This window comes from Podarcis gaigeae, assembly GCF_964106915.1.
Source record: "Podarcis gaigeae genome assembly, chromosome: 4".
Lineage (NCBI taxonomy): Eukaryota > Metazoa > Chordata > Lepidosauria > Squamata > Lacertidae > Podarcis > Podarcis gaigeae.
Window position 1 is genome coordinate 33821160 of NC_139677.1, and position 26804 is coordinate 33847963.

At 42.5% G+C, this 26804-nt stretch overlaps 4 protein-coding genes across 41 annotated transcripts in view; 3 read left to right on the forward strand and 1 right to left on the reverse strand.

Moving 5' to 3' along the window:
• Nucleotides 1–10043, forward strand: part of MGAT4A (alpha-1,3-mannosyl-glycoprotein 4-beta-N-acetylglucosaminyltransferase A) — a 52094-nt gene extending 42051 nt beyond the window's left edge. For 2 of the 4 annotated variants that reach the window (XM_083735600.1, XM_083735601.1), the window contains 4 exons: nucleotides 2710–2788; nucleotides 4074–4140; nucleotides 5208–5320; nucleotides 6524–10043. In XM_083735600.1, coding sequence (XP_083591726.1) covers nucleotides 2710–2788; nucleotides 4074–4140; nucleotides 5208–5320; nucleotides 6524–6550 — 286 coding nt within the window. In that variant the 3' untranslated portion in view covers nucleotides 6551–10043. Of the gene's footprint in view, nucleotides 1–2709; nucleotides 2789–4073; nucleotides 4141–5207; nucleotides 5569–6523 lie in introns of those variants that run through there. The other 2 variants (XM_083735598.1, XM_083735599.1) reach the window with 1 other exon arrangement.
• A 659-nt stretch (nucleotides 10044–10702) lies between these two features.
• Nucleotides 10703–19078, reverse strand: UNC50 (unc-50 inner nuclear membrane RNA binding protein). 2 transcript variants are annotated; one of them, XM_083735685.1, is made up of 6 exons: nucleotides 18954–19078; nucleotides 15673–15956; nucleotides 14533–14653; nucleotides 13624–13763; nucleotides 12727–12828; nucleotides 10703–11079 (listed from the first exon to the last, which is right to left on the reverse strand). In XM_083735685.1, exons 2-6 carry the CDS (start codon nucleotides 15950–15952, stop codon nucleotides 10943–10945), a joined length of 780 nt encoding a protein of 259 aa, XP_083591811.1. In that variant the 5' UTR covers nucleotides 15953–15956; nucleotides 18954–19078; the 3' UTR covers nucleotides 10703–10942. The 2 variants fall into 2 exon arrangements, with proteins under 2 accessions (XP_083591811.1, XP_083591810.1); XM_083735684.1 differs by lacking the exon at nucleotides 18954–19078 and adding an exon at nucleotides 18419–18550.
• Nucleotides 19079–19225: 147 nt separating this feature from the next.
• On the forward strand, nucleotides 19226–23129 carry COA5 (cytochrome c oxidase assembly factor 5). The gene is made up of 3 exons (XM_083735703.1): nucleotides 19226–19458; nucleotides 20315–20398; nucleotides 22873–23129. The coding sequence occupies exons 1-3, from the start codon at nucleotides 19357–19359 to the stop codon at nucleotides 22912–22914; spliced, it is 228 nt and encodes a 75-aa protein (XP_083591829.1). The 5' UTR covers nucleotides 19226–19356; the 3' UTR covers nucleotides 22915–23129.
• Nucleotides 23130–25393: 2264 nt separating this feature from the next.
• The window catches only part of INPP4A (inositol polyphosphate-4-phosphatase type I A), a 100216-nt gene continuing 98805 nt past the window's right edge, over nucleotides 25394–26804 (forward strand). For 31 of the 34 annotated variants that reach the window (XM_083735470.1, XM_083735475.1, XM_083735447.1 and 28 more), the window contains exon 1: nucleotides 25394–25746. The gene's annotated coding sequence lies outside the window, so the exon portion shown is untranslated. Of the gene's footprint in view, nucleotides 25747–25997; nucleotides 26304–26804 lie in introns of those variants that run through there. The other 3 variants (XM_083735456.1, XM_083735468.1, XM_083735453.1) reach the window with 1 other exon arrangement.

The following is a 26804-nucleotide window of genomic DNA, read 5'->3' on the forward strand; positions in this document are numbered from 1 at the left end:
TAATTTTCTCTCCTGGTTTCAACAAAAGGGGAACATTATTTCAAATAAAGGAAGATCAGTTTTATATTCTGTTTGAACAATTGGGTTAGAAACCACAGATTTCATGAATTAGTCATTTTTACACAACCATTAAAAACTCAGTCATAGATGTCTGTCTCCGGGAGATTGTTACTGATTTGTTTCATGTTGACAATGAAACTATTAGCTGAAATGCTGAAAAATAAGCTCATTTTTTAACAGCTGCCATCTTGAAATAGGAATATTTGTAACACAAGATGCTCCTTAAAATAGGAGATGTTATGTCCTATTGTATATTTTACAAAATTGTCTTGATAACGTTAATGTGTGCAGCAATCCGTTTTGCCAAGGCAAATATATTATTAGGACCAGGGAACCTTTTCATATGTAAATGTGTATCATATGTTGTAAGGAATGTTACCTGAACTCTTAAAGGTTTTACTGACATTTCTGTGGAGGTTCAAATGGTTGAAAGCGGTGGCTAAGGACCTTCTTCACCTTGATGTTCCTCACGCAACAGTAAAGTTTGTCATGGTGTCTTGGGCAAAAATAGCATTTCCATTCAAGTTAAGTCTTCTGTTTCATTCAAGTCACAGGGGCTTTTTCTACATTGAAGAGATCCTGCTGCATGGATTCAAAGATATGTACAATATGAAGATGTAGCTGTTTTCCTTAACTTAAAGTTCAAAACAGTTCTGAAGTAATATTTTGTGTGAAGATTGCTTACAGTATATTAAACAAGGCAGCAAGTGACAGATTTACAACAACATGTTGTTGTGTATCCTGATGCCAATTAATCTGTGCTTGTGTTCTCATCGTCCATGTGTAGGAATTGAGTCAGTTTTAATTCATCTCTTTTGGACTATTTATATATGTAATTGTATTCAGCCATTCAGGTTTCAGATGAATTTCTATCTACATCTATTTTTTGGCCATCTGCTTGGTAACTACTACTTTACAACTGCTTTGAATTTTAAGATAAGGGAAGCAGTTGCATATATGTAGATGGAAAGTACTGTAATTTGAAGCTGTGGAACGGAGTATTTCTTTGAAATAGAAGCTGCTTATGTAAAATCAATAAAATTAGAAGAATTAACTTTGCATGGAAATGTTTCCTGAGAAGACACAAACAGAATAATCCTATGACTATTTACCTGGAAGTTAACATGTATTAATTGAGACTTTCTCTCAGATAAGTGTGCATAAGATTGCAGGAACGTCATTTCACTATTGGTCAAATGAATGGTTACAGGGTGGTGGGGGGGAGCAAGGAACAGAATTGCTTACATACATTGGACTTTACTTTCTGCTATCAGAAAGTGTAAGTATTTATAACTGTATAGGCAGTCCTCTTTTTTTACAGCTTGCAAGAAACAGAAATAAGTGAAAGTGATTTATATTTAAGGGTTCTTTTGGTCAGCTTTTCTCATGATTTACTTGAAATCTGCCCAAACAATTGTGCCCTTTGGATCGCCAGCCCAGAGACCTCCTGTTGCTGTAGCTTGTTGGGCTCTTCCCAAGGCATCCTCCACCCCCATGTTCCTGCCCAGGACCTCACACTTCCCTCTAGATGGGATGTCTAGTTTGCCTTTAGGTTAAGGTTCCCCTTTGAGGAAATATTCACAATTTTCATGTCACTCTCCGTGCATGCCAAAATAGCACTCCTGACAAAAGATCTAGATTTGTTTAAAGCAGGGGTAGCTCACCAGTGGCTTACAGGTGTTGTTGGACCAACTCCTATCCATAGCTATTGACCATGCTGGCTGGACTAATGGGAGTTGATAGTCTTAACAACAAATTTAGGGGGCAAGGTTACCCATTCATGGTTTGAAATTACTGAATTGATTTGGGGTTTGTAATATAAACATACTTCTTATTTAAACATACAGTGGTACGTCGGGTTAAGAACTTAATTCGTTCTGGAGGTCTGTTCTTAACCTGAAACTGTTCTTAACCTGAGGCACCACTTTAACTAATGGGGCCTCCCGCTGCCGCCACACAATTTCTGTTCTCATCCTGAAGCAAAGTTCTTAACCTGAAACACTATTTCTGGGTTAGCAGAGTCTGTAACCTGAAGCGTCTGTAACCTGAAGCGTCTGTAATCCGAGTTACCACTGTAGTTGAATTCCTTCTAGGCATCCTTACACTGATAGCGGTTAAGAACATACAAATCCCATTTGGCAATCTTAGTCCATTATGATTCCTTTGACAACTGTGTACAAGAACCAGGGGCGGTATTCAACTAACATATATCATCAGTGCAAGGATTTCTGCCTTGGTAATGAGTCTTCCCCCCGTCCTCCTCCCGGGTGCACTCCAGCTACCCCCAAATCTGCTTGAGAGTGTTGGAGGAAGCCCTAGAACAGATTGAGGGAGCATGTAGTGGGAGGAGAGGTGGAAAACCTTCCATTGCACAAGCAGAAATACTTGCACTGATGGAACATTTAGTGAGCACCATGTTGGATACAACCCAATGTTAAAATCTTTCAACGTGCTTTCATTAAATCTTTTGGGTGTCATTGGCAGCAGTCTTTTCCATACTTACCTGGGAGTAAACCCCTTTGAACACATTAAGTTCTAAGTAAACAAGATTTTGTGGGGTTTCGGTCTTTTAGGTGGCCTTTATATGTTTCCATACTTCTCATTAGCCATGACTGATCATCTTGGGCTTCTTAATCTTCGTATTTATAGATTCCTGTTCCACAGCGGCAACCCAGAACATCCAGGAGATATATTCGTCAACACAACAGTGGAAGTGTTGCCTTTTAAGGTATGAAGACAGAGAAGTCTGTCCCCCCCCCCCCCTGTATTTATCTTAAGGGTAAAAATGAGTATCTTTCATACATGACATTTCTATTGATGTAAGAGAATGTGGGTTTTCTCCCTCCCCAATGATAGAACTATTAATCCCACCAAATCTGGAATAAGGAATGTATATTTCCAGAAGGCTGACATTCATGATCTAAGTGTAACCTTCTTAGGTAAACAAGAGCTGCCACTACCCACTGAATGCAGAATTGTAGGACTTGGTTTAGCATTTATAGAACTTAGCTTGTGAAATTGACTCCAGTGGCCTTATCAGCCTCAGGATGTTTGGGAGGTGATAAGAAAGGCCATACAACAGTTGTGATACAATTAGGGCTAAGAAGAAAGGGCGACCGTTCTATTAGTAGTGTCCTCTCCTTGTTTTCCCCCTAAATCTGATTGAGGGGTTCTTCCAATTCTCTGGAGCTAGGGTTGCCATATCTTGCAGAGCAAAAAAGAGGAGAGCCTGAGCCGCTGCCAGCCTGAGCTGGGGAAAGAGGTGCGCACGCTTGGGTTGGTAGCAGCCACGGCGTGCAGAGCAGCCTGCGCCACCCCCCAAATAAAAACGACTCCCCGCAAACCCAGACATTTGCTTTAAGATGTAAAAATCCCCCCGGATGGGCATGTTGGCCCCCAAAAGAGGACATGTTGAATGCTGCTCTCTTTGCATCTGCACAAAAAGTAAAACTTTATTTCTTTCTCTTTTTTAATGACTCTGTTTGGGGGACTTCTAATCATGATTTGAGTACAGAACAAAGGGACCCTGCTGTAATATAGAGTTATCGACTGATCTGCTTATTTCTGTGACATCTTTACGTGTTCAGTCATATGTGCTTTTCTGCCCTTGTTCTCAATGAATTGTTTTTTTAAAAAAAATCATGAAAAATTGGCATTTAAATTGTATACATTTTGAGGCATATTTCCCATAAATGTGTGTTGTGTACGTTTAAGTCCTAAAATATGCATCTGTATGCTTTTCTATGCATTCTCCCCTTGTTAGGTGAATCCTGCCCCCATTTCCCCCATAAAATAAGCATTTTTACATGCAGTTTTTAATCTGAATGTCATTGCAAAATCCAGAGAAGTGTGTTTGATCCTTACACTGTTGTCCCTTCAGTGAATGAGGCCAGAAACTGTTAAATTGGGTTGGTTCCTTTTTTAAAATGAAGACCAAAATTCTTCTCTATCCCTTATGTATCGCTACATTGGCATATAACTAATACTTCAATTTTTTTTATCTCGCTTTTCAGAGTGAAGAGTTGGTATTAAGCAGAGAAACCAAAGAGAAACGATTGGATGATGGGTATTTCAGAATAGGTAACACTGTGTAAAAGAAAGAAAAAAGAACTGTTTTTACAAAAATAATCATCAACAAAACTGTTTTGTAACTGAGGTCCCATTTGCACTATACATTTAAATCAGTTTCATACTACTTTAAACAGCCATGGCTTTCTCCAAAGAATTGTGGAAACTGTTAGTTGTTAGAAGACTTCTGTTCCCCTCACAGAACTACAATTCTCAGAGTTCCCTGGGAATAGAGATTGGTTATAACACTACTCTGGGAATTGTAGCTCAACAGCTGTAACAAGCTACAATTCCCTGAATTCTTTGAGGGAAGCTATCACTGTTTAAATTTGTATAGTGCAGATGGGGCTTAAGGCAACTTGTCTTATGGCCTGGTCATCTACCAAAGCCCCACAGAAGTTTGGGTGATGGCAGCAGAAGTCAGACTCAGACCAGATAGTTGAGCAGCAGTTCACTTTTTGGTGTTACCAAGTGTAGGAGAAGGTACCCTGTAGCATCCAACAACTCAAGGGATGAAGGAAATTCTTGATTGTCCTCCTATATTGTTAAAATAAACTCTGGATAGCTAAAGTAACAAATCGTAGTACAAGTTCTATATTTTTACAGGCTGACTATGATGCTGCTTTTAGTTGAAACAGAGATAAATTATGATATGAACAGAATAATGAGATTATGGTAACCCTTTATCTAGAAGTTTCAATTGAGAACTGAGATTTTAAAAATATGTAAGCTGGAGTATTTATTTATTTTGCACGCAAATCTCAGTCCCAAATAAAGAATATATTTGGATGAATGTTGAAAGTAATATAGAGGGTTTGGGGATGCTGTTTTTTAATTTGATTTATGAGGCATTGAAGCATTGTTCAAACTGAGGCACAAAAATCCTGTTTTTGTGAAAAAGTAGATCTCTGACTGCTTCCACAAACTCTTACCTTTTCCTGTGTTGCCTTGGGGACTGCTGCAGTTGTGAACCCATTTCAAAACTAAATACAGTAGACTTACATGTAATATGTTCTTATGCGATGGCTTGCACTGGCTGAACGTTTTCATTATTTAGAATGCCTTTTTGCTTTCTGAAGGCAAATTTGAAAATGGAATGGCAGAGGGAACAGTTGATCCCAGTCTAAATCCAATTGCAGCTGTCCGGCTTCTAGTAATACAAAACTCATCTGTCTGGGCAATTCTAAATGAGGTAAGATTTCAACAGAAATGCCTTGTATGACTAGAAAACCAACCTTCAAACCACTTCAGGTTTAAGTCTCTCTTTAAAAGAAGTGTTTTGTGACATTCCGAGTCTGTGAGACTACTGTGATAAACCTCTCAATGCTGGCATTTTGCAGAAAGATTTTAGTCAATTGATGTGGCTTCCAGACACAAGTGATACACACTGTGGTTGTGTGAAATGCTGATGTCACAAGCTGACATCTGTGTGTGTGTGTGTGTTTGCATGCTGCTTTGAGAACACTTGGTCATTTGCCTTGCTGAAGCACCTTATGACAGGGGTCAGCAAACTTTTTCAGCAGGGGGCCGGTCCACTGTCACTCAGACCTTGTGGGGGGCTGGACTATATTTTTTTTGGGGGGGGGGAATGAATGAATTCCTATGCCCCACAAATAACCCAGAGATGCATTTTAAATAAAATCACATTCTAATGTAAAAACACGCTGATTCCCGGACCGTCCGCTGGCCGAATTTAGAAGGCGATTGGGCTATATCCGGCCCCCGGGCCTTAGTTTGCCTACCCATGCCCTATGATAACCTAGCACTATTAAGTATTTTTTGAATGTTGGGTTTGAACCAAAGGTGCTCTTCTCTTCATATCCAACCCAGAAGAGGTGTCTGCTAGCAGATGGCAGGGTTTGTGACCCCCCCCCTCCCTGCACCACCTCCCATGCTGTTCCAGATAATTCCCAAATCCTAGGAAGGGATTCAAAAAACAAACATTTTTCTGTTAGGTGCTGGAAGTTCTGCTCAGCTTCCCTATTATCACATTCAGTTTGAAAAGCGTTTTACGAGTCTGCTTTGTCAGCTGTATCTATCTGTGTGGAAAGCAACAGTTTAGATCAGCTGGGAAGTTTCACGGTTGTGGGACAAGACTTTGTTATGACAAAGGGCAGCTTCACAATGAAGGATAGACCTCCAGCGTTTCCACAGCAAACCAACTGGTTTATATTTGACATTGAAAAGGCACTCTTGTGTCAAAACACATGCATGCAGTATATGCACACCCAGAAGCCATGTTTAGTCTCTACTGTCAATCAGCTTGTAGAAAATGTGGTTCAATCATATGGGGGGGGGGGGAATTACAAGGAACTGTCCTTTGCTGTAATGCGTGGTGGTCTTTTTCATAAACAGGTGTATATTTTACCAGCTGCTTTTCAATTCTGCATTGCAGATTCATATTAAAAAGCTCCCCAATTGATCAATCAAGAGGAACAGGAGAGATCTCCATCTTTTGAAGACTTTTCTACAAAATCCACCCCCCCCCCCAATTGCAGAGTGAAGTCACTGAGCATGCACCTTATTTCCAACTCTGACTTCTCAGTGAAACTACCTCTTGTGAAATCTACTGTAGTTGAGAAGATAAGACTCAGCAAGAAAGATTTATTACAATCTGGAAACTGACCGGTATTATTTATCTTGGATCCATGAGTTCCTTCATGACTCTGCTGCCTAAGGATCACAGTATCCCCGATCCAAGTGCTAGGGATACGCTACATGGAAGTTGTACATATTGTTACATTCCTCGAAGATGAAAAAAAATATAAATACATTTTATGAAGGGGGTACTTTTTGGAGGTCCATTTATTTTGCTAATTCAAGCCCTCTTTTATAGATTATCAGGGATATATATTCAAAAGCATTAGGGGGATTTAATTTATTAAAATGATTTGAAAAGTACATATTTTTATGCAGGTAATATAACTCGATGCAGTTCTTTTTTTTTTAACGGATTATCTTACTTCTTGGGTTAACACTACATTTTGCTTTGGTGATGAAGTGACCATATTTTGTAATATACTGCCATGGTTAGGAGTGTTAAATGGGAGTTTAAGGATGAAGCACTTTTGTACCATACCAAGAACGCAACTTTAAAAACCCATTGAAAGTAAATGTGATTTTGCAAAATGTGATTTTGCATAGGACAACTTCCCCTATGGCTTATGCCCAAAATCTAGATGTTGTTCAAAGGCATAACATGCAAGGGCTTTGAATAGCATTACTTTCTAATGCTCAGAGTCCACAGTATGTAATTGTAGAAAGCCTGTTGAGGAGTTTTGTACTTCAGTATGGTGTGTGAATCTGAAGTTTGATTCATCCTCTCCCATTAAAGGGAAATTTTGATAATGGATTATTCCTTTTTAAACCTTTGTACAATCTTCCGAAACACAGCCAATTTATTCATTTGGATGTTTCTGCATTTACATTTTTGTTTTTGCTTCACATCCCGTTTTGTATGATCTCTGCGCATTCTTATGGAATGACTTAAACTTACCGTTTTATTAGGGATAACAGTGGAAATAGATAGATACACAGTAACCTCAGCTGACTTTTTTAAAAATGTGATTTGTCTGTCTTTACTTTCAAGTGTTAAAAGTGATTTTTTTCCCCTTTAAGAGGGCCCAGCTCCGCTAAAAGCATTGCACTCCAGCTGACTGAAGCAAGGGACATCATGTGATTCTAGATGCTTGTTGTCTTTTGTACTTCAAGATAATGAAGAAGAGATCCTTGCTTGGTCAGTAGCCTTGAAGAGAGGCAATTCTAGCACTTTGTGCTCTGCAGCACAGTAAACACGCAATAGTATGTAATAATAGTTTTTAAAGAACTCTCTTAACCCTAGCCAAGATATGAGAAGCTAAGTTGTTGTTTTTTTTACCTCAACTGCACACCTGTCACTCATGCAGGTAAACAGAAGTTTACTTAAGTGGTGGTAGTTTATTTCATGAGCTGAATCTTAAGATAATTCTGCATCTTGGATGCCAGCTTTGCCAAAAAAGAACTGTCTGCCTTCTCTCAAGGGTGAAAACGATTTGTAAAATTTATGCGAATAGGTGTTTGCAAATAGGTGTCTGCCCCCCATTTTTTTTTCTAAAAAGTGTCATAATAATATACATTTATAAATCAAGTTTCAAATTGTTCAAGATGTTTCCGCAATAGAGGAGGTCCCCTCCCCATTTCATTTCCTTGGTTGAATCTGTCCTATATTTATAGACTAGGTTTGCTGAGACTCTTTCCTTCTCCATTTGGCTGGGAAGATAAGTATGCGCTTAAGATTTTATCTTGTTTTACTACTTTGTGTGTTGCCCAAAGAATGACTGTTATTGGGCATCTAATAAAAATAGTTAATTTTTTTTAAAAAAGAGCCTCTTGGCCACTATGCTACACAAGCTATCTTCAAACATCACCTTCCATGAGATCACTGGGTGGCCTTAGGCAAGCCACAATTTCTGTCTTAGCTCCACATCTGAAATACAGGCATAATGAGACTGCAGGGTGCTTCTAAAGATTTATGAGGCAGTGCAAGGCACTTAAAAACCCTAAGTGCTACATAAATGCTAAGTATTTGCAATTGTCATTGAGAAAAGTCATATGCTGTCTGTGGTGCCAAACTTGCATTGAAACCAGTGTTTGCACAACAGTTACAGGAGCAAGTATTTATGCATTTCGAACCAGTGCTTGATGATTTGGTAACGCCATTGGCCTACTCGAAGGTAGGCTGGGGGGGGGGGTACGAGAAATTCCAAGTCCGTGGGGCAAATTTCAAAGCCAACTTTTGTATGTGTTTTGCATGGGGGATAATATGCAGACCTGAATCTCCAATCTGATTTGCTCTGAACAAGCTTTGTAACAGCCCTGGTCTTCCATTTAGCATAGCAAAGCATGGGGGCTACAGCTCCTCGTTAAAGGTTGGCAGTATTGCTCCCAAGCTTGTACGCCTAAAAGGTTTCTAAAAATGTGTCAACAGTTGGTGGTATGAATTAAGGGGTTGTTTGATCTTTTGCTACATAGTATTACTAAATCCCAGAGTCCATCAATCAACACCCCCCTTCTAAGTTCATTCCGTTTGTGGCAACTACCCTTCTAATGCCCCTGATTTTTGTCCGCCAAGTGATCAATTTATTGCCTAGAAACCAAAGTGTTTTCCTGCTTTTACCTAGCAGTCCAACTGGGCTTAACCCCCCGCCCCAGCAAATGCAACCTAATCTTCCACAGTATATTGAACATGTTGATTCTGGGGTGGGTGAGAGAGAGAGCACGAATCAGCTAAAAGCAGGGGACGTAATACAGAGATCGTGTGGTGAAACAACCATCAAAAGTCTCCCCTTACTCATTGGAAATAAGAAGAAAAAAACTCCTGCAAATGTAAGTTAACTTAATCCAAAATTTCTTTATATCCCTGGCCATTCTACAAAGCCTTTCAAATTCAGTCACATTCCCGGAAGATTAGATTTGTGCGTCACTTGTATTACGGTGTAGCTATTTTCTAAGGTTTTAATATACTATTGTGAATGTTTATAAGCCTTAAAAATAGCTGAGTAGGATGACAGCCAGCAGGTTTGATTTCTTGCTTTTATTAGAATGATTACCATTTTGGTAAGTGAATGATGTCAGTGGTAATTAGTTCACCAAAGGAGAAATGATGCCCCAACTCCTTATTCCCAGTCCGCTGTGTGGTTGCCAATTTCTGTTTCTGTGCTCGTGGAACCTGCAACTTTGGCCCTACAGCCAGCCATGTTTCCATTAACAATTGACAGTACTTGCAGTACAATTTTTTTTTTTTGAGCTAGGTTTTGGTTTTGTTAATCTTGCTGCTATATTTGAAAACCTAACTGGGTCATGTTAACCGTGCCTTTCATCAATGTTCTATGTGCCACAGCTGCCCATGTAATATTTGAAATAAATATTTTGAAAAAGCGTTATTGAATTCTTAACCTAGTGAAAATATGGAACTCTGTACAGAACAGCTTTCGGATTGGAGCTTTTTAAAAAATATATATATATTGATATACCACTTTACCATTTGGGTTCTCTCTAAACCCTGTTTTTCCAAAGCTGCTTTAGAAAGCTGCATACCGGGGTGGGTAACATGGCTCCCTAACGCTACAAACCCGGAAGTAAGTGTTCCGGTTTGTGAACGTTCTTCAGAAGCCGAACGTCTGACATGGCTTCCACTTTAGTGCAGCCAATCGGAAGCTGCGCTTTGGAAGTTAAACGGAATTCCGGAATGGATCCCGTTCAACTTCCAAGGTACGACTGTACTTTGAAAACTGTTTACTACTTTGCCGTCTACACAGAAGTAAGCCTACTGAATCCAACTGGGTTTACTCCCAGGTAAAGGGTGGGGTAGAACAGTAGCCAAAGAAAGTACTTCCACTAGCACAAGGAACTACCTCCCTCTCTTCCCATGACTGCTTATATATGTTTTCGGGAGAGACGGGAAGTTCAATTGTGCAAGCAGGAAATTGATGAGCTAGCAGAAGTACTGTAGGAAACTGTGCTTTGTAATACGCATATTTGTTAACAAAGCTGTTTACAAATAGCAAAGTCAATGCCTTTTCAATGTTGCACACAGTTGTTCTTAAAAAATATTTATTACAGTAATGTACAGCTTTTTCCATTAGGAAGGGACTGCAAGAGAATACAGAATCACTATAAGTCTGCAGTTGTAAATACATTTTTTAAAAACCAAAACTTTGTACACACTGATCTACAGTGAAGAATAAGTTATTTACAGTAATTTACAGGAGCATCTCACCTTTGCTGACAGTGGTACAAGAGGCAAGAACAAGCAATCCATTATAAAGGCTGCAGTTTATTTCACTCTGTACGTATAGAAAACACAAAGCATTTTTGTGAAATTCCATCCCATCGCTAATGAAACCACATAGAGCAGGATGAGAAGTGCAAACGGGTAGAGAAGGATGACTGTGTTCTTCAGGAACGGCAAAGCTGAAAGTAGGAGAGAGTTTCAAGAGTGAGAAAGCATGCAATTTTCTGAAGGTGCCAATGCCAAGGAACATCACAATCATCTTGACAGTCCTCAACAAAAAAAATCACGTCTAAAATAACTACTGTTTATAGTAAACGCATGCCCCTCCCATCCTTTACAAAAAAGAAAAACTTGAATTGGGTGGCTAAGATGTGGCCTTCCCTGATGTCATTGAATTATTAACTCCCAGAATCCCCAGGCAGCATAGGCAGAGGATGAAAAGAGCTGTAGTCCTGCAAGAAATAATAGGGCTACCAGATGTCCCTATTGCCCGGAGACAGTCCCCGGATTTGCGAATAAGTCCCCGGACAAATTGCATCCCCGGAATGTCCCCGGATTTCATCTAATGTCCCCGGGAAACATAGCAGCAGCAGTCTCAGCAGCCCGGAGCAGTTGGCTCTGGATGGCTTCAGGAGCTGCTCATATGATGGTGGTCAGGGGCTCCAAAATGCAGCTTCCTGGCTGCCTCCACCTTCCCTGACGCCAGCAACTAAGCTGTGAAGGGAGGCTTCATGCTGCCTATCGGAGGTTGCATGTAAGCAGGAGGGGGCAGGGATCTCTCAGTTATGCAACGGGAAGCCTCCCTTCCCACCCTAGGGATCCACGCCCCCTCCTGCTTGCATGCAAGTAGGAATGGGATTGGGGCTGCTCCAATGGGAAAGGAGGCACTGCGCTGCCTGAGCCTCATTGCCACCCAGGCTCATGGAGAAAGGAGACAGAAGCCTCAGAGGAAGGGGAAGCGTGGTGGTTGAGGTCAAGGTGGTGGCTGCCCCTCTGCCACCGCCATTGCTGCAGCATCAACTCCCGAACATGTAGTGTATGTATGTATGTATGTATGTATGTATGTATGTATAGTGTCCCCGGATTCATTGGAAAAAATCTGGTAACCTTAAGATATAAGGCACATCCACATGTCCTCCCGCCATTCTTAAACTTCGTCTCTTTGGAATCTGGCATGTTCATAAATATATAACCCAAAGGATTGCACAACTGGCCCTGTGGCGCTTGGACCTTGTTTCTTGAGCAACAGCAACTACCCTCCAACCATGCTGCATCACAAAACCATGTTTAAAATTGAGTGAAAGTCCAGAATTTCACTGCCTGTTGCCCAACTGATACTGCCAACTCTATCCTAGGCAGCAATAGCAAACTCGCTCTCCCCATATGGGTTCTGCACCATGCACACTAAAAACAGGGTAGAGAAAGGCAGGTTTGTAGAATGCAAAAAATACTAAAGAAATCCCCTAAGGGAAACCCTCCCCCCCAAAAAAAAAACAGAAGGCTGACTTCACACATTCTCACCCACAAGGACAAAAGCATGCATAGCTGCAAGCCAGTATAGCTTCTGTTAGCTTCACATTTGCAAGCACAGTACTTTCACAAAGGGATGTAGAGTCATGTGGCAGGTCAGTTAAAGCCACTACATATTACACAGCATTTCAAGTAACGATGCTGTGCAGAGCTTGTAGAGTTGCTGTCAGAGTGAGCCCTCCCCTGATGCTTATCATAAAGTTTACTCGTACTGAAACAGGAATTTAGCAAAAAAAGGACTGGGAAGAAGGCACTATTCTTGTTGCTAACTAGGTTGCAAAGGTTTGGATACTTACCACTGTACCCTAGAAATGTCACGTAGATGTAATAACCAATTGCAGTCAGCCAGAAAGTATTCCCAACGAAATAGCCAATAAATGAATTCAATAAAATTACGTCTGCAAGAGAGAAAACCGAAGTTTCTTAACCTGGTGAACTTCTGCTCACTGAAGGTCCCAAAAAGGGTGCTGTGTACCATTGGGGTGTTGCCTCCAGCAGGATACAGAAACAGACTGGAGCTCACTGTGGAAAAGCTTCTATGGCACACTTTAGAGAAGGTCCAGCTGCTAGCCAAGTCCTTTGACAGGCTAACCTTGCTTGAAGCCACCTCCAAACATAAGCAGGGCCTAAGCACTTGCCTGCCTGCCCTCAGAGGAGGCAACTGTGAACATACCAAAAGGGTCAGGTCAAAGAGCAACTGCCTCTGCCAGAAACATCATGTCTCCCCATTCCTCCCAGACCAGCACGAAGCATGGTTGTGAGGGAACCCAATCTGGAAGACTCCTTGGGGGAAAAAATAGCCTGGTTGTGGTACTAAACCATGCCATGAAGCAATGCCAGGTTTGCAGACTCTTACTGTCAGAAAAGAATACCCCCCCAACTAGCCCAGGAAATAGGGGATGGAAAGGGAGAAAATAGAAAGGGGGGGGGGCAAAACCTCCCTTAAAAAGAAACAAGAGGCAGCGACTAGCCAGAAACAGAGCCTAGCCAGTAGACCTCTTGGTCTGGAAGGTAGGGAGTTTCTCCTCCTCCAGAAGAAGAAAACTGCAGGATTTTGCCTTTCTGATCCTGCAGGAGCCACCATCACTATAGGGCGTGGTGCCCCCCAGGATCCTCCAGGTGAATTACAGTGTCAGGACAAAGCAAGAGAAGGCAAAAAATGTTTCAAGTCAGGAAAGGGAAGATTTACTTACAATGGATGAAGAACAGCTGTATGAAATGTAAGATGACGAGAAGTGGATAAAAAGCATTCAAATGAACATCAAAGGCATATCCCCACTCTACGTCACAGTCTCTGTTCGGGTGCTTTGTCAAGTACTTATTGGAGATGAACCTTGGCAGGGGGGGAGAGAATTTGGAACAGACACGTTAAAAAATAGTATGCAAACTTTGACAATTTCAACTTTTTGACGAAATTACAGCCTAGAAAAATTAATCCTTGCTATTTTCCATTTGTCATATTCTGAAGAACACAAATGCATTTATGGACTTACAGGGCTCTGGCAAGGATTACTGAAAAAACTACAACATAGGAGATGTTTTTGATTACCCAGAAGCCAGCTAAACAAATGTACATGTCAGTAAGACGACTGCAGAACCAGGGCAAGAGGGGAAAGGTTCTTCCCCTATCCTATAACTGATGCAATATGGCCTGGTATGTACTAACTCTGAATGTATTGTCCTAGTAATTCTGTAGTCCTAGTCCCTTGCACATTTTCTCTCTCACTGCAATGCACAAATATTTTAAAGATGAAAATGTTGATTAACATGGCAGCCAATTTAACAGCTGCAGTGAATAGTTTTCCATCTCCATGGCTACCTTCAGAAACATACCCTGATATTTACGTACATAACCGCCCAGCATATATACTTATACATTAAGTATTTTCTTTTTGCCAGATTTTGAACCAAAACCTTCTGCTGGAACAGCACTACACATCTAGCCCAGAGATGAGAAACATGTCTACTTAAACCCTTCTTCCTTAAAAGCAGACAAGCTTAGGACTGTAGTTGAAGGTTCCAGCAATCATATTCTATACAGCAAGATTCAAACATGCCAAAAAAAACCATCCAACTCTACTCAGGTTGTTTTAAAGACTTACCACATGAAAGTTGCAATTAGAAGGCCAACTCCTACGCAGTCTATAAAGATGACCCAGAGCAGCAGCTTTATCATTTCAACAAAGCCCAAGCCCAACACAAAGCCAAATCCTATAGTGGATACTGAAGGAGGAAGATCAACAGCAGAGGATTAACTCTTGACACAAAAGTAGGTTGAAACAATACCCATATGCTCTCAAATTTTCTTTCACTTAATTTTACTGGAACAATACTTGTAGCATGTTTAGTGGTGTGCTGTTTAAGGCTTACAGCATAAAATTGTTGAGTATATGGCTACAACTAGAATTAGCAAGAGTAAAATGTGTGGGCTGAGTTCACTACATGTACACAAATAAAGCAAGAAATCAGCAACTGTGTGATCTCTGGCACGTTTGTGTAGGATGTGGGACAGCAACACAAATAAAGTTAAACCTTTCTGTTCATAAAAAAGCTAATCACGCCTTGTTGCACAGCGCAGAAATAAACAAATCCACAATGTAAGTTCTCAGATGGCAGAATTTCTGCCTGCCACATAATTTTGCCAGGATTTTGGATTTTTATCATTTAGGGCAGGCATGGGCAAACTCAGCTCTGCAGATGTTTTGGGACTACAACTCCCATCATCCCTAGCTAACAGGACCAGTGGTCAGGGATGATGGGAACTATAGTCCCAAAACAGCTGGAGGGCTGAGTTTGGGGTTGCCTGGTCTAATATTTGACATAGACGTTGTAGTCCCCAAACATCTGGAGGGCCGAGTCTGCCTATGCCTGACTTAGGGCTTGTCATTCTTTGTCACATGCGAGGGATCACAGAACTGAGAATTTTAATACCATGCAATGCACAGAACAGATTTAATGTGGACTGGAGGATGAAGTAAGTGAAGCCAAAATGTGAGGGAATCTTTATCAGTGTGGATGTGGCAGGTATTGCAATCATAGTTTATTCACTGCTTATTGTTTTCATGGATGAGGCGCAAGAGGGAATGTGTAGGAACACATGTTCCCCACTGAATGAAATTATACATGCATGGGTTTTGCGCAGAAAAAGCTACAGCAGTACAAATGATGTCTTTTTCTGGAGCAAGCCCAGCTCTAGTCAACTATTCCCTGTACGGTATTCAATAAATTTCTCAGGCACTCACCGCATAGCCAGATACTCAGCAACACAAGGAAAGCTGGGTCATCTCTTGCCCACTGGTCTTTCGTTTGTTTCCTGTAATGGAAGTTCCTGTATACTTTCTGTGGTGAAGTGAACAGATACAGCATCTGCCACAGAGCAAACTCAAAGTCCATATGCCGAAAGTGAAGGAGTCTCCTCAAGTATTTGTAGCGCTTGAACCCTGCTGTGTGCCTGGCTGCCTCCCTAGAGTTTAAAGAGCCGTTGTCATGATCTAGGGAATTAAGAGACGTGGTAGGCAACATCTTGCTGAAAGGGAAAGAAAAGAGACCAATGGATTTTTAAAAAAACAAACAAAATAAAGGTGCAAGTTATCACATTTAGGTTACAATCCTTAAACACACATATCACAGAGTGAACACCAAGGAACAAATTGGGGATTGCTGCCAAATAAACATAAGAGAATTTTGCCGTAAAGCATGTCACAGGCAAGGTGAGTCTTTGTAATAACAGCTGAGCAGTAATAATAATAATTGGGAACGACTTCCAATGGAGGTCTTTTGAAGCTCAACTGCAGACATACTCCCTTGGAATCTAGTGGATCTTACTGCCCTCTGAGCAGGCTTAGAATGACACGCCCTTGTCACATGACCCCACTTTGTTCTTTACCCTACCTGAAAACAATGCAATGTAACTGTGATGGCAATGTCTTAACAATGGACACAGCTCATATCAAGTTCAAGATCTCTCAGTAACTGCACAAACTTGGGCACCTGCAATCTCCTTTGCTCTTTTAGAAGAGCAAGGACATGGATGCAATCATGACCATATTCCTTCCTTCCTTAGTCCCAGAGGGCTTCACAAGCACATAATGCAACACTTGGCAACTGCATATAAAGCTCCAGCCTACTCTTTTCTACCCACAATAGGCTAAAAGTCTGTTCAAAAGAGAGGAGGCATCAATGTAGCTAGTTATGGTGGTATAGCAGTGGATGAAGAAAGTTGGCAGAAGCAAGCAGAAGGAAATGGAACAGGTGAGCAGAGCTGGGATGAGCAACTGCCCTTCAATAATCTGTACAACTACTAAAGAGCTTGCTTTCAAGTAATGCTTCAATCACAGAACAACCACTGGCACCAACTGGACATCCAAGTAGAGATACTTAAGATCACAGACTGTTTCCTTAAATCCACTTTGTCCTGTTGCCACTGTTAACAGCTTGTTGCAATCCTGACTCTGTGGCTGTTACATACATGCAAGCAGTGGGGCTGTCAGGGCACGACTTCAGGGCAGATGTTCAGGACTTCATCCAGCAGAGTGAGCCAGAGAGCCTCCAAATGCATCAGGGCTGGCTTATCACATTTTGAAATAAATGATACAGTACACACCATCATTTAAATATAACCTTCCTCCTTTGTGGAAGTCCTGACTATTCTCCTTTTAGGCTTTCCCCTCCATTAAATGCTCTTCCATACAAATAAATTCCTTCCACACAAAAAACCCTGGGGTGGAGTCTTTCTTCCCACCATCTAGGCCTAGTTCAGATGCAGCAAGAACCCCACAGCTCAGTGTTGCAGCCACAAGCCTTAGTCTTGCATACTCCCACTTGACCTTTGCCTATGATTAGAGATGTATTCTTCTGGTTCCATACACATTTTACATTTCACTGAAAATGAGGCCTAAGCAAGGACCAGATCCTGCACCATGACTTCATGAAGCTAAAGGCTTCACCACCAAGCTTTACAAGCTTGTTAACAAAGGGTTAAAAATCAGTCTCCGCCATATGCATTTCTCAAATGCCAAGCAACTCTGGTGCGTAAGAAATTAAAACGAACAAGGATGAAAGTTCCAGCATCGCATGGACAAGAAAAAAAGCAAACAAGCAACAAGCTAGCTACTATCCCTCCCATGACTTACAATACATCAGGCATGTCCAACTCCCAAGAGACTGTGATCTACTCCCAGTATAAAAAAACTGGCAGTGATCTACCCATTGTCATTGGAGGGAGGAGGAGAGTGCACGCGTAGGGTGGGTGGATTGCCCAGAGTGGTTGAGCTTTTTAAGGGGAAGATTGCAAGGAGTTTTTTAGCTTCCCCACCACATCTTTTTGTGCATGATAAAGATCCCACAATCTACCAGGAACAGCCAGGGATCTACTGGTAGATCACGATCTACTGGTTGAAAATCCCTGCAATACAAGATTCCCAAATGGCCAGTGAGGGCTGGGAATGGAGAAAGCTCAGTGGACATGGATGTGGAAGGAAAGCGGGCCAGTCAAGGAGACTGGACAGGTAATAAAAGGCAGAGAATGAACGTTTGCAAAGATGGTGAAGGAGGAGGAGGAGGATTATTTATTATTTATACCCTGCCCATCTGGCTGGGTACAGAACAGAAATAGCTAAGAAAAGACGTAACAGCCTGTATTTTGAGAATATGTCACCCAGCCAGCTGACTGCATAAAGTCAGGGAAAAGGCTGACTTTTAGCAAAAACACTTTTAGCAAAAACCCAACGAGTTTCAAGCAGCCTGCCCCACCCCACCCCACCTGGTGTGTCAGTGGCTGAGTGGGTATGGATAATTTCACACGACCTCAAGTGCCCCCTCATTAACCCTGGCTCGACACGGGTGTAGGGGGTGCGTGTGAATGCGGGGAGCAGGTGTTGCTGAGGGAGGGGCCGGAAGGAGGACGCCCGCAGCCCCGGCCGCCTCGAGCGCGGACTCCGAAGGAACGCGGAACCTGAGCGTTCCAGAACCCCGAGCGAGAGAACTCACGGAACGTTCCGCGGCCGCTTCCGCCCCGTGCAGCACTGCGGCTCCCGGCCCCGACGTCCTGCGTCCCTCACGCGACGAGGGGGAGGGAGCGGAAGGTAGAGGGGCGCGCGCCTCTCCTCCCCACCCTCCCACAGGAGCTCGCCTTCTGCCGCCTATCAGCCGCTGCCGCTGCCAACTCACAGCAGCTGATCTGCGTGTTTTCCTCAGTAACTTCCGGTAAAAGGGACCCCCGCCCAAGGCGCAGGCGCGCCGAGGTGTATGACGGGTAGGCCCCGCCCAAAACGGATGGTGGAGAGGACGACGGTTAGATGTCGGTTGCGCACACAGAGCTTTAACACAAAAAAGTGTAGAGCATCCCTTTACATTCTGTGCTTGAGCAATTTCTTTCCCCTTTGACGGCAAACAGCAAGACTTTTAAACGAAGCCGTGGTTGGGCAGGATGTTCTCAAGGACAGATGGATCATGGATAGTTTCGTTGAGAATATTGGGGATCCCTTCCAACCCTGACATTCTATAATTCTTCCTCCTTCCTTACAAATTGTTGCAGCAAAGACACGAGTCGCTGCCGTAAACATATCAACCTTCGACCCAAGAGGAGATGCGAACTTTAGTAGAAGAGAAACTTCTTCCTTTTGCTGCTTCTGCTTTGTTTGTGTGGGTATGCCACTGGCAAGTCACCTCTAACCTAAAAAATAGGACAGCTCTATTAAATGTACTTGTTCTATGTTTAAAAAATGGCTCCTTGGAGGGGAAACAGGAAGTGACGTCTAGTTCCCTGCGACCTTTCAGTAACTCCCTGCGCAGGTGAGAAGGGTCGGCCAAGATGGCGGCCGCCACCGCTGCTAGGGCTGAGGTGGGCAGCCGCTGGGGCTGCTGAAGGCGCCGCCGGTCGAGAGACAACACCTAGAAGCGGCGCCAGGCGGAAACTTGCCGCCACGATGCCCAAGTACTATGAGGATAAAGAGAAGGATTTCCGCGCCTGCGCAGGGGTGCGCGAGGACCTGAGGGCTTGCCTGCTGGAGAGCGACTGTGTCATCCAGGTACATACCCTCCAACATTTCTCCGATGAAAATAGGGACACCTTGGTCCATAATAAAAATTAAATAATTAAATAATTTTTATTATTTATACCCCGCTTATCTAATTGGGTTGCCCCAGCCACTCTGTGCAGCTATATAAAAACATCACGACTTAAAATGTCTTCTAAAGGTTATGTAATTACTTAACTCCTTGGCTCTTGGGTTGTATAACTGCAGGGCTTTTTTCAGAGCGGGAACTCACCAGAATTGAGTTCTGGCACCTCTCAGATGGACACCGTTGACATTATAAGAGAACAAGGGAGGTGTTCATTGTGAGTTCCGGCATCCCTTTTTCCACCAAAAAAAGAAAAAAAGCACTGCATAGCTCCATACTCTCCAACATTTCTCTGATTGAAATAGGGCCATCCTAAGGAAAATGGGACGTTCTGGGATTGAATCAAAAACCAGGAAGGCATCTGTAAATCTAGGACTGTCCCTGGAAAATAGGGTAGGGGCACTTGGAGGGTCTGCAGGTAGAGAATGGCTTCAGAGACTGGCATACCGTTAATTCAGATGAGATTGAGAAAATTGGGTGTAAAACTCTTGTCGCCAGGGGAAATACCCCATTTCTTGCTGGCTTTCAATGTGCTGTGAAGACCTTTTCGTTCCACAAGGTTTCATTTGGGTCTTGCTGAGCCCTACCTAGTTGCTTTTAAACACATTTTCCTGATGTAGTCTCTTGTGTTCTTTTAAATTGTTTGTTACTATTGTTTTTAATCAGGTTGCAACTTACCTTAGGAAGATTTTATTTTTGATACGACTTGTGTGCCTGCTGAATAAATACGTTGGCTGCTCACTTTAATATCTTTTATGACAGGAAGGGAAAGGGCCCAAACTGTGCTTGAAGGAAGGCCATTGCAAAGGATTACTAGTTTCATTTTTTGAATGCAAAAGATCATTGGTGAGTAGGTGAACTGTACTGCAGATTGTGGTCACGTCTAAAAATATGTACCATAGTATGTTACATATAAGATACAACTGAAAGATTTTTAATTGTTACGGGTTTGTTGGGGGCCAAATTCCCCTAAATTCCTGGGTGTCAGATCCTCCCCATAATTTCTGGATGTAGTAAAATTTGGAATTAATCAGAGTTTGGTTAAACTTTGCCGAAAAAAGAAACCCTGTGGATTTAGTTATTCTAACAAGCCAAGCCAGCTCTGCAGAGCTAACTGGATGGGCCATGAGCAGGAGGCAAAGGCTGGTGTTGGCCCATCAAGAAAACCATCAGAGGGCAAGACTCCTTTGAATCCAGTACTGCGCTTAAGGGGGGAGCCAGGCCCTCATAGGATGTGAGTGCTCTGCAATCCCTTCATCTAGGTGCAAGTTGTATATATGTGCAAATAAAACCATATATTAAAAAAAGCAGAGTCTCTGTTGTGCCTCATTGTCCCAAAAAGGAACACAGACCCAGGTAAGCGCACCTGCAGCCCCTGGAATATTGCACCACTTGTGGAGATTGGGATGGTGTTGTAACAATATCAATGGTGTTACAAATTTGTTATTGCTTGCAAGTGTTGCTTTTGTTTTATTTACAGTAGCATTACTGTTCCACTGATCATGAAAGGTAACAGTTAAAATAAAAGCCATGGGATATTTAGTGTGACAGTTTAGGTAAATATTAGGTTAAAATATACAGAAATTTATTGAGGAAAAGTTAACAATATTTTAAAATAAATAAAAGAAGCATGATGTCCTGGCCCTCACTGCCAGAAGAAGAATATGAACTCCCAGTTCTGTATCTGCCAAAGATTTTAACACATGAATCAAAATGGTACATAGGTAAGGCACAGGTTGAAGGTGCAGCAGGTATGTAAGAGGTATAGACACATGGTAACGCTCAAGTTAAGACATTGATCCAACAACCAACATGCCCCCTGTATCTTCTTTTTGAAGAGCAGGACAGGGACAGCTCAGCATAAAAGCCAGCCAGAGTCCAGGGACTGGGCAAGCATCCAGGCACTGTTTTGAATGCGTTGGGTGTGCAATATTTGTTTGCATAGGTGCTGGCATCTCCATGTCCTTGGAGACAGGGTTGGCGTTGGTGTCAGCTCAGCATCCAATTTACTCTCAGTCATCTGCCTAGGAGGTGGCAGCTCTACACTGACCGCTTAGTAACTTTTTCTACTATAAGCCAAAACATTCCTGTAGTAGCTTGAACTTCTTGCCTGGCTGCCTGGGCTCATAATCCAATGATGTAAATCATTTCATTGGACTGCATTTGGAAAGTCTTAATTGGAGGCAAGTTCAACACCATAGGAATTTATCTGCACTGTCTGTCAAGTCTCTATGCTATAAAAAAAATTACCCAGAGTTTTGAAGCTGGGTGTTGTCAGTATGTCGAAGACACTAAGCTGTTTATTTCTTTCAGCGTCCATGAGTGGTAGTCTTGGCTCTAAATTCAGCAGTGTCTGGATACTATGGGATAGTGGGTGAGGTTAAACAAATGTAAGTTAAATCCAGACATGATGGGGGTGATGCTGGTGGGCTGACCCAATGCTTTTGGGAGAATTGGTATTTATACCTTCTTTGAGTACGCACTGCACTGAAGCCTCTTCAGAGCCTTAGAATTCTGGAAAAACAGGTAGTGTCAGTGACAAGGTGTGCCTTTTATCAAGTGCATCAGTTGTGCAGCTGACCCATTTTAGAGCAGGGAAATATCACCATGCTAACTTGTGCTTTCATAAGCTTGAGGATTGACTGCTGTGAATATTTTAATATGGCACTTCACTTGAAGATTGTTTGAAAACTGCAGCTGATGCATATTGGCAGAGCCTGTTGTTATCTGATGGATATGTGGGGACGGGTATGAACATATCCAGTACACACTGCTGTTTTTCTAAGACTGTACCAGCTTGAAACAACACACGTTATATATACCTCCTCTCTCTATACTCCCCGTTTCCAGTTAAGATCTTTTTATCAGCACCTGCTTTCTTCATCTTCATTATATGTGGTAAAATTATCAACAGCTAGGGATCCTCATAGTGTAGTTACCTCAATTGCAGTGCTTTCCTGAGGCTGGTGAGACTAGTTCCTACCTTCCTTATGGCCTTAAAAAGGGATACAATATGTGCTTAATTGGGGTGGCTTTGGAGGGTGGCATGATGGTTGTCCAATGGAAATCCCTATTTATTATTTTTCTTTTTTACTGCTGAGCTTATTGTTTTCATTGTGTTCATTTTATTTGGTGGGTTTTTAATTGCATTTTTATCTTAAATCTGGGAATGATGGCATATAACAATTTAAAATAAACGTAAGGGTCATAACTTTTTAATGGTTCTGTCTCTTGTGCCTTTTTGTAAGGCACTAATAAAACTGGTAGTTGTAGTATTAGAGTGTTAATGGTTGTAATATAAACTTGTTTCTTCTTAAAAGCTGGATAACAGAGCAAGATTCAGAGGAAGAAAGGGATACTGAAGACTCTCCATTACGAAGCAGCAAGCAGGGGCAATCTTGGATGCACTGACACCTTGAGAATAAAGAAATTACCTACTGCATTTCCCTAAACACTGTTTCACTTCTATGGAAATTATTTGTGTTCTAAGTACTGAATGCCTGAGGCTGCTAAATGCTAGAACTACTACAGTGAAAATAAAATCTGGCCATTTGTGGTGATCACATTTTAAATGAAATGTATTGCATATTCATAAGCATTTTAGAGTCCTTCACCTGAAATGCTTCATTTTGAGATTACTTCCGCTTGGGGTTCAATGGTTGGATAAGTTTTGTCTCCCAAATTATAAAGTATTTTTGTACTAGACTTTCTTTTTGGTATTCTGCAGTGATACAGAGGTTGTCAGCCAGCATCACATGTTGTTGTTGTTTAGTCGTTTAGTCGTGTCCGACTCTTCGTGACCCCATGGACCAGAGAACGCCAGGTATTCTGATCTAGGAAGGGATATCTAGGTGTGGAACCAGTGTCATAACCATGCTGCAATGCTGCCTCTGAAAACAGTTTGGAAACTTCAGCTGGTGCAGAATTCAGCAGGCAGGTTGCTCACTGGGGCAAGATGGTTTGAGCATATAATACGAATCCTGGCACAACAAATTTATTTCCTGGCCCAATCCAAAGTGCTGGTTTTGACTTATAAAGCCTTAAACTCAGAACCCCCAGAATCTCAAGGACTGCCTCTCCCTATATGAGCCTACCAGACCCTGCAATCCTCATCTGAGGCCCTGCATGTCTCGCTTCCATGAGAGGTCTAAAGGGTAGCAACACGAGAACAGGCCTTTTCTGCAGTGCCTCCCCATTTGTTGAATGCTTTCCCCAGGGTGGCGAAAATATTCCTCTTCACCCAAGGCCTTTGACTGTTTAAACAGTCTATGGCGTTTTAAATGTGTTGGGGGTGGTTATTGGGGTTTTAATTTTTGTTACTATGTTTTGTGTTTTTATACTGTAAATGGCCCTGTGATCTGTGGATGAGGGTGGTGTATAAATTTAATAAATAATGATTATGCTCAACCAAGCCAAGTCCTGTGGAACTAGCTATATCTCTGCAGATTGGGATGTGTATTTGCATGCAGACTCCTAGAAATAATATCACCAGAGAAACTGCCAAGATTTGGATGTGAACTGTTATGACAGTATGTAGTCCAATTTGATTTCTGCCTCACAGAGCATAGAAGTAACTGCAAGCCTGCACATTCCAGATATCAACTGGTATTATTCCACTGGCAATAATTTCAGAACTAGGACATTTTGATATTGCTTTTTAAATTTTCCCTTTCCAGCAAGCATGCTTCCATTATGTATTGGAATTGAAGATCACAATTCTTTTACTATCTGTCTTGAACAGTTACTGTGTTCATCAAAGAACTCCAACATCATTCTTGGTACCTTGATGGCTAACAAGTTTGTGGTGACATGAGCTTTATTTTTAAAATGTGTGTCCAAGGTGACATACGAAAACATTAAAATGATAAAAGGTTCATCATAAGGTGCATGAACATTGTGTTCAGCAAGCTTTCTAACAAAAATACTCTTTTGTAAAAATAAAAATGCTGAGCAGAGCAATTCTAAATGGGATCAAGAACAACTTTCACTGACTTACATCTGCCGTATGAAATCTTAAGCTGTGGAAATGAATAGGAGTTCCCCACTTACCACACATTGGGAAGCAAGCCTGATTTTTTAAAGGGAGGTGCAGGTGTGTGTATTTCATTTAATGCAATGGTCTCTTATTTACATTAGAGAAAGGCAAAGGTGCATGCTCAGTTAATGTGCTTTTTTTGGAAGTACATTTGTTTATTAACACACACCCCATTTCACACATGCACACCCCAAAGTTTTCATTCTTCCTCTGCCCGGATGCTCAATATCTCTGAAGTGCATAGTGCTGACTTGAATAAAGTACCTCATCTGTGAGGGGAGGTGCGTCAGAGAACCCTTGCATGGATGCCATCTAGACCTGGCAATTTGTCGGATTGTAATTCGTCTCTTAAGCCTAATTTTTTATCTGCCATCTCCACTTACTTGCCCTGTTAGAACCGTGACAGACGTGAGTCACTTTACACATTCTATTCCCTCCCAGATTCACTGATCCAATTTTCTTTTCTTCCTCTCCCTATTATGGTGTTCAGAGAGAGAACAAGGTAGCTCAACTATAGCCACTTCTAGGGACAATTGAGTAATCAGCGCTTTTGACCACGGATGGTAATGCATTTTAACAAACAGCATTGTCCTGCTTCATGACCTGAGTTCGGTACAAGGACATACGTAAAAATACATGTGTAAAAATATATTGGGCCTACTGGACTGGTCTGGATGCAGCATTAAAAAAAACGAGGACTCCCATGTATGACTCCAGTTACCGAGATGACTCGTGTCGTGAAGAATCGAAGGCGTGGCCTCTTGCAACCCAGCTCTCTGGGTGGTTCCTCAAAAGTCAACGGTGCAAAGAAGAAGTGAGCAAAGGGAGAGCTACCGTAGAGGGTTGCACGGGGCGCCGGATTCGGCCTACGGCCTGCGCTGGCCGCGTCTCTCCTGTAGGGGGCGGCGCAGCTGCTGAAGAGCCGCCGGAGGAGCCTGGCTGGTTTGTGGCGTCATAGCCGGCTGGGTGTACGCGCGTTTGGGTGGCGGGCTTGCTGCAGCGGCAGAGGCTGCCCTGGGGTGTGGGGAGCAGCAGCAGCCGCCGCAGCAGCAGGAAGGAGGGGCTGCAGCGTCTCCCCGGACGGGGCGGGGGCTTGGAATCCCGTCCAGCATGTGGCGCGAGCCTCGCTGAAGAAGAGCAGCGGCTCACCTGGAGCGAGGTAAGCGGCTTTCCTTTGGCGAAGGGGCGCTTCTCTCCCCCAGCCCTGCTGTGTGTGTGTGTGTGGAATCCCTGCGGCAGACGAAGCGCAGCCCAAACAAGACGGGTGGTGGCCGGGGCCGTGTGAGGAGGCAGGAAAGGTGGCCGAGTCGTAGCGCATCCTATCGGGTTGCCTCTCCTGTTTTGCAAGGAGCAGCCTAGATGAGGAAGAGCGTGTGTGTGTGTGTGTGTGAGAGAGAGAGAGAGAGAGAGAGAGAGAGAGAGAGAGAGAGCTCGAAAAGATACGTGCCCTAGTCTTTGGGTAAGGATGCTGGCCATTTTTTTCTTTTTTTAAAAAAATGCTTTGTTTTGACGTTTTTTGAGGGCGGGGGGAAGCTGGACGTGCTGCGCTTTGAAGGCGGATGCCGTCTTGGAGACATCTTTGAGGACAACTGCCGTGCGGGTCCCACGCGGATGGAGGCTGCTGTTTTTTTGTTCAGTTTGTGGCGTTGTCTGGGCACTGGATTTGTGTCATGCAGGAGCTTGAGTTGGCAGGAAAAAGAAACAACCCTCGAGTTGGTAAGGATATGGCACATCTGTAGGTGTCTTGCTGGGGCATATGGGGTTTGTTTTGAGGGAAAACAGGCGCACAGGCCGCCTTGACCAGACAGCGGGCTTTTCTTTTCCTCTGAGATCTCTTGAAAACCTAGACATTGTTTGAATAAAGTGTGAGCGTCTGCTGTATTTTAAAACAAAAAACAACAACCCCTAGATTATATATCCAGTACATGTTCCTCGGTCCTGTATATTTAGATAGCATTATGTTTTTGGGGAACATTCATTTTGAAAAGGCCTTGAATACTTTACAAAGGCACATGAGCATCTTATGACAGCAGGATATGTCTTATATAAACAAAAAGCTCCTTGAAGGTGTTTTTTTCGTTTCCTCAAATGCTGTAAATCATGCATGATTGAAGCTGCACTAGCAACATTGTTCTTAAAGAGAACATTTACGTCTGGTGGGGAAAATGCATGTAGATATCTTTCTAACTGATCAATCGTAAATCTAGGCTTTTTTAA

Coding starts and splice junctions, on each gene's coding strand:
- UNC50 (XM_083735685.1), bottom strand. CDS start 15,952: ATGTTGCCTACCACGTCTCTTAATTCCCTAGATCATGACAACGGCTCT. Junction 13,764..14,532: donor CTAATTGCAACTTTCATGTG/GTAAGTCTTTAA, acceptor CCCCCTGCCAAG/GTTCATCTCCAATAAGTACT. Junction 11,080..12,726: donor GACATTTCTAGGGTACAGTG/GTAAGTATCCAA, acceptor TCCTACTTTCAG/CTTTGCCGTTCCTGAAGAAC.
- COA5 (XM_083735703.1), top strand. CDS start 19,357: ATGCCCAAGTACTATGAGGATAAAGAGAAGGATTTCCGCGCCTGCGCA. Junction 19,459..20,314: donor AGAGCGACTGTGTCATCCAG/GTACATACCCTC, acceptor CTTTTATGACAG/GAAGGGAAAGGGCCCAAACT. Junction 20,399..22,872: donor TTGAATGCAAAAGATCATTG/GTGAGTAGGTGA, acceptor TCTTCTTAAAAG/CTGGATAACAGAGCAAGATT.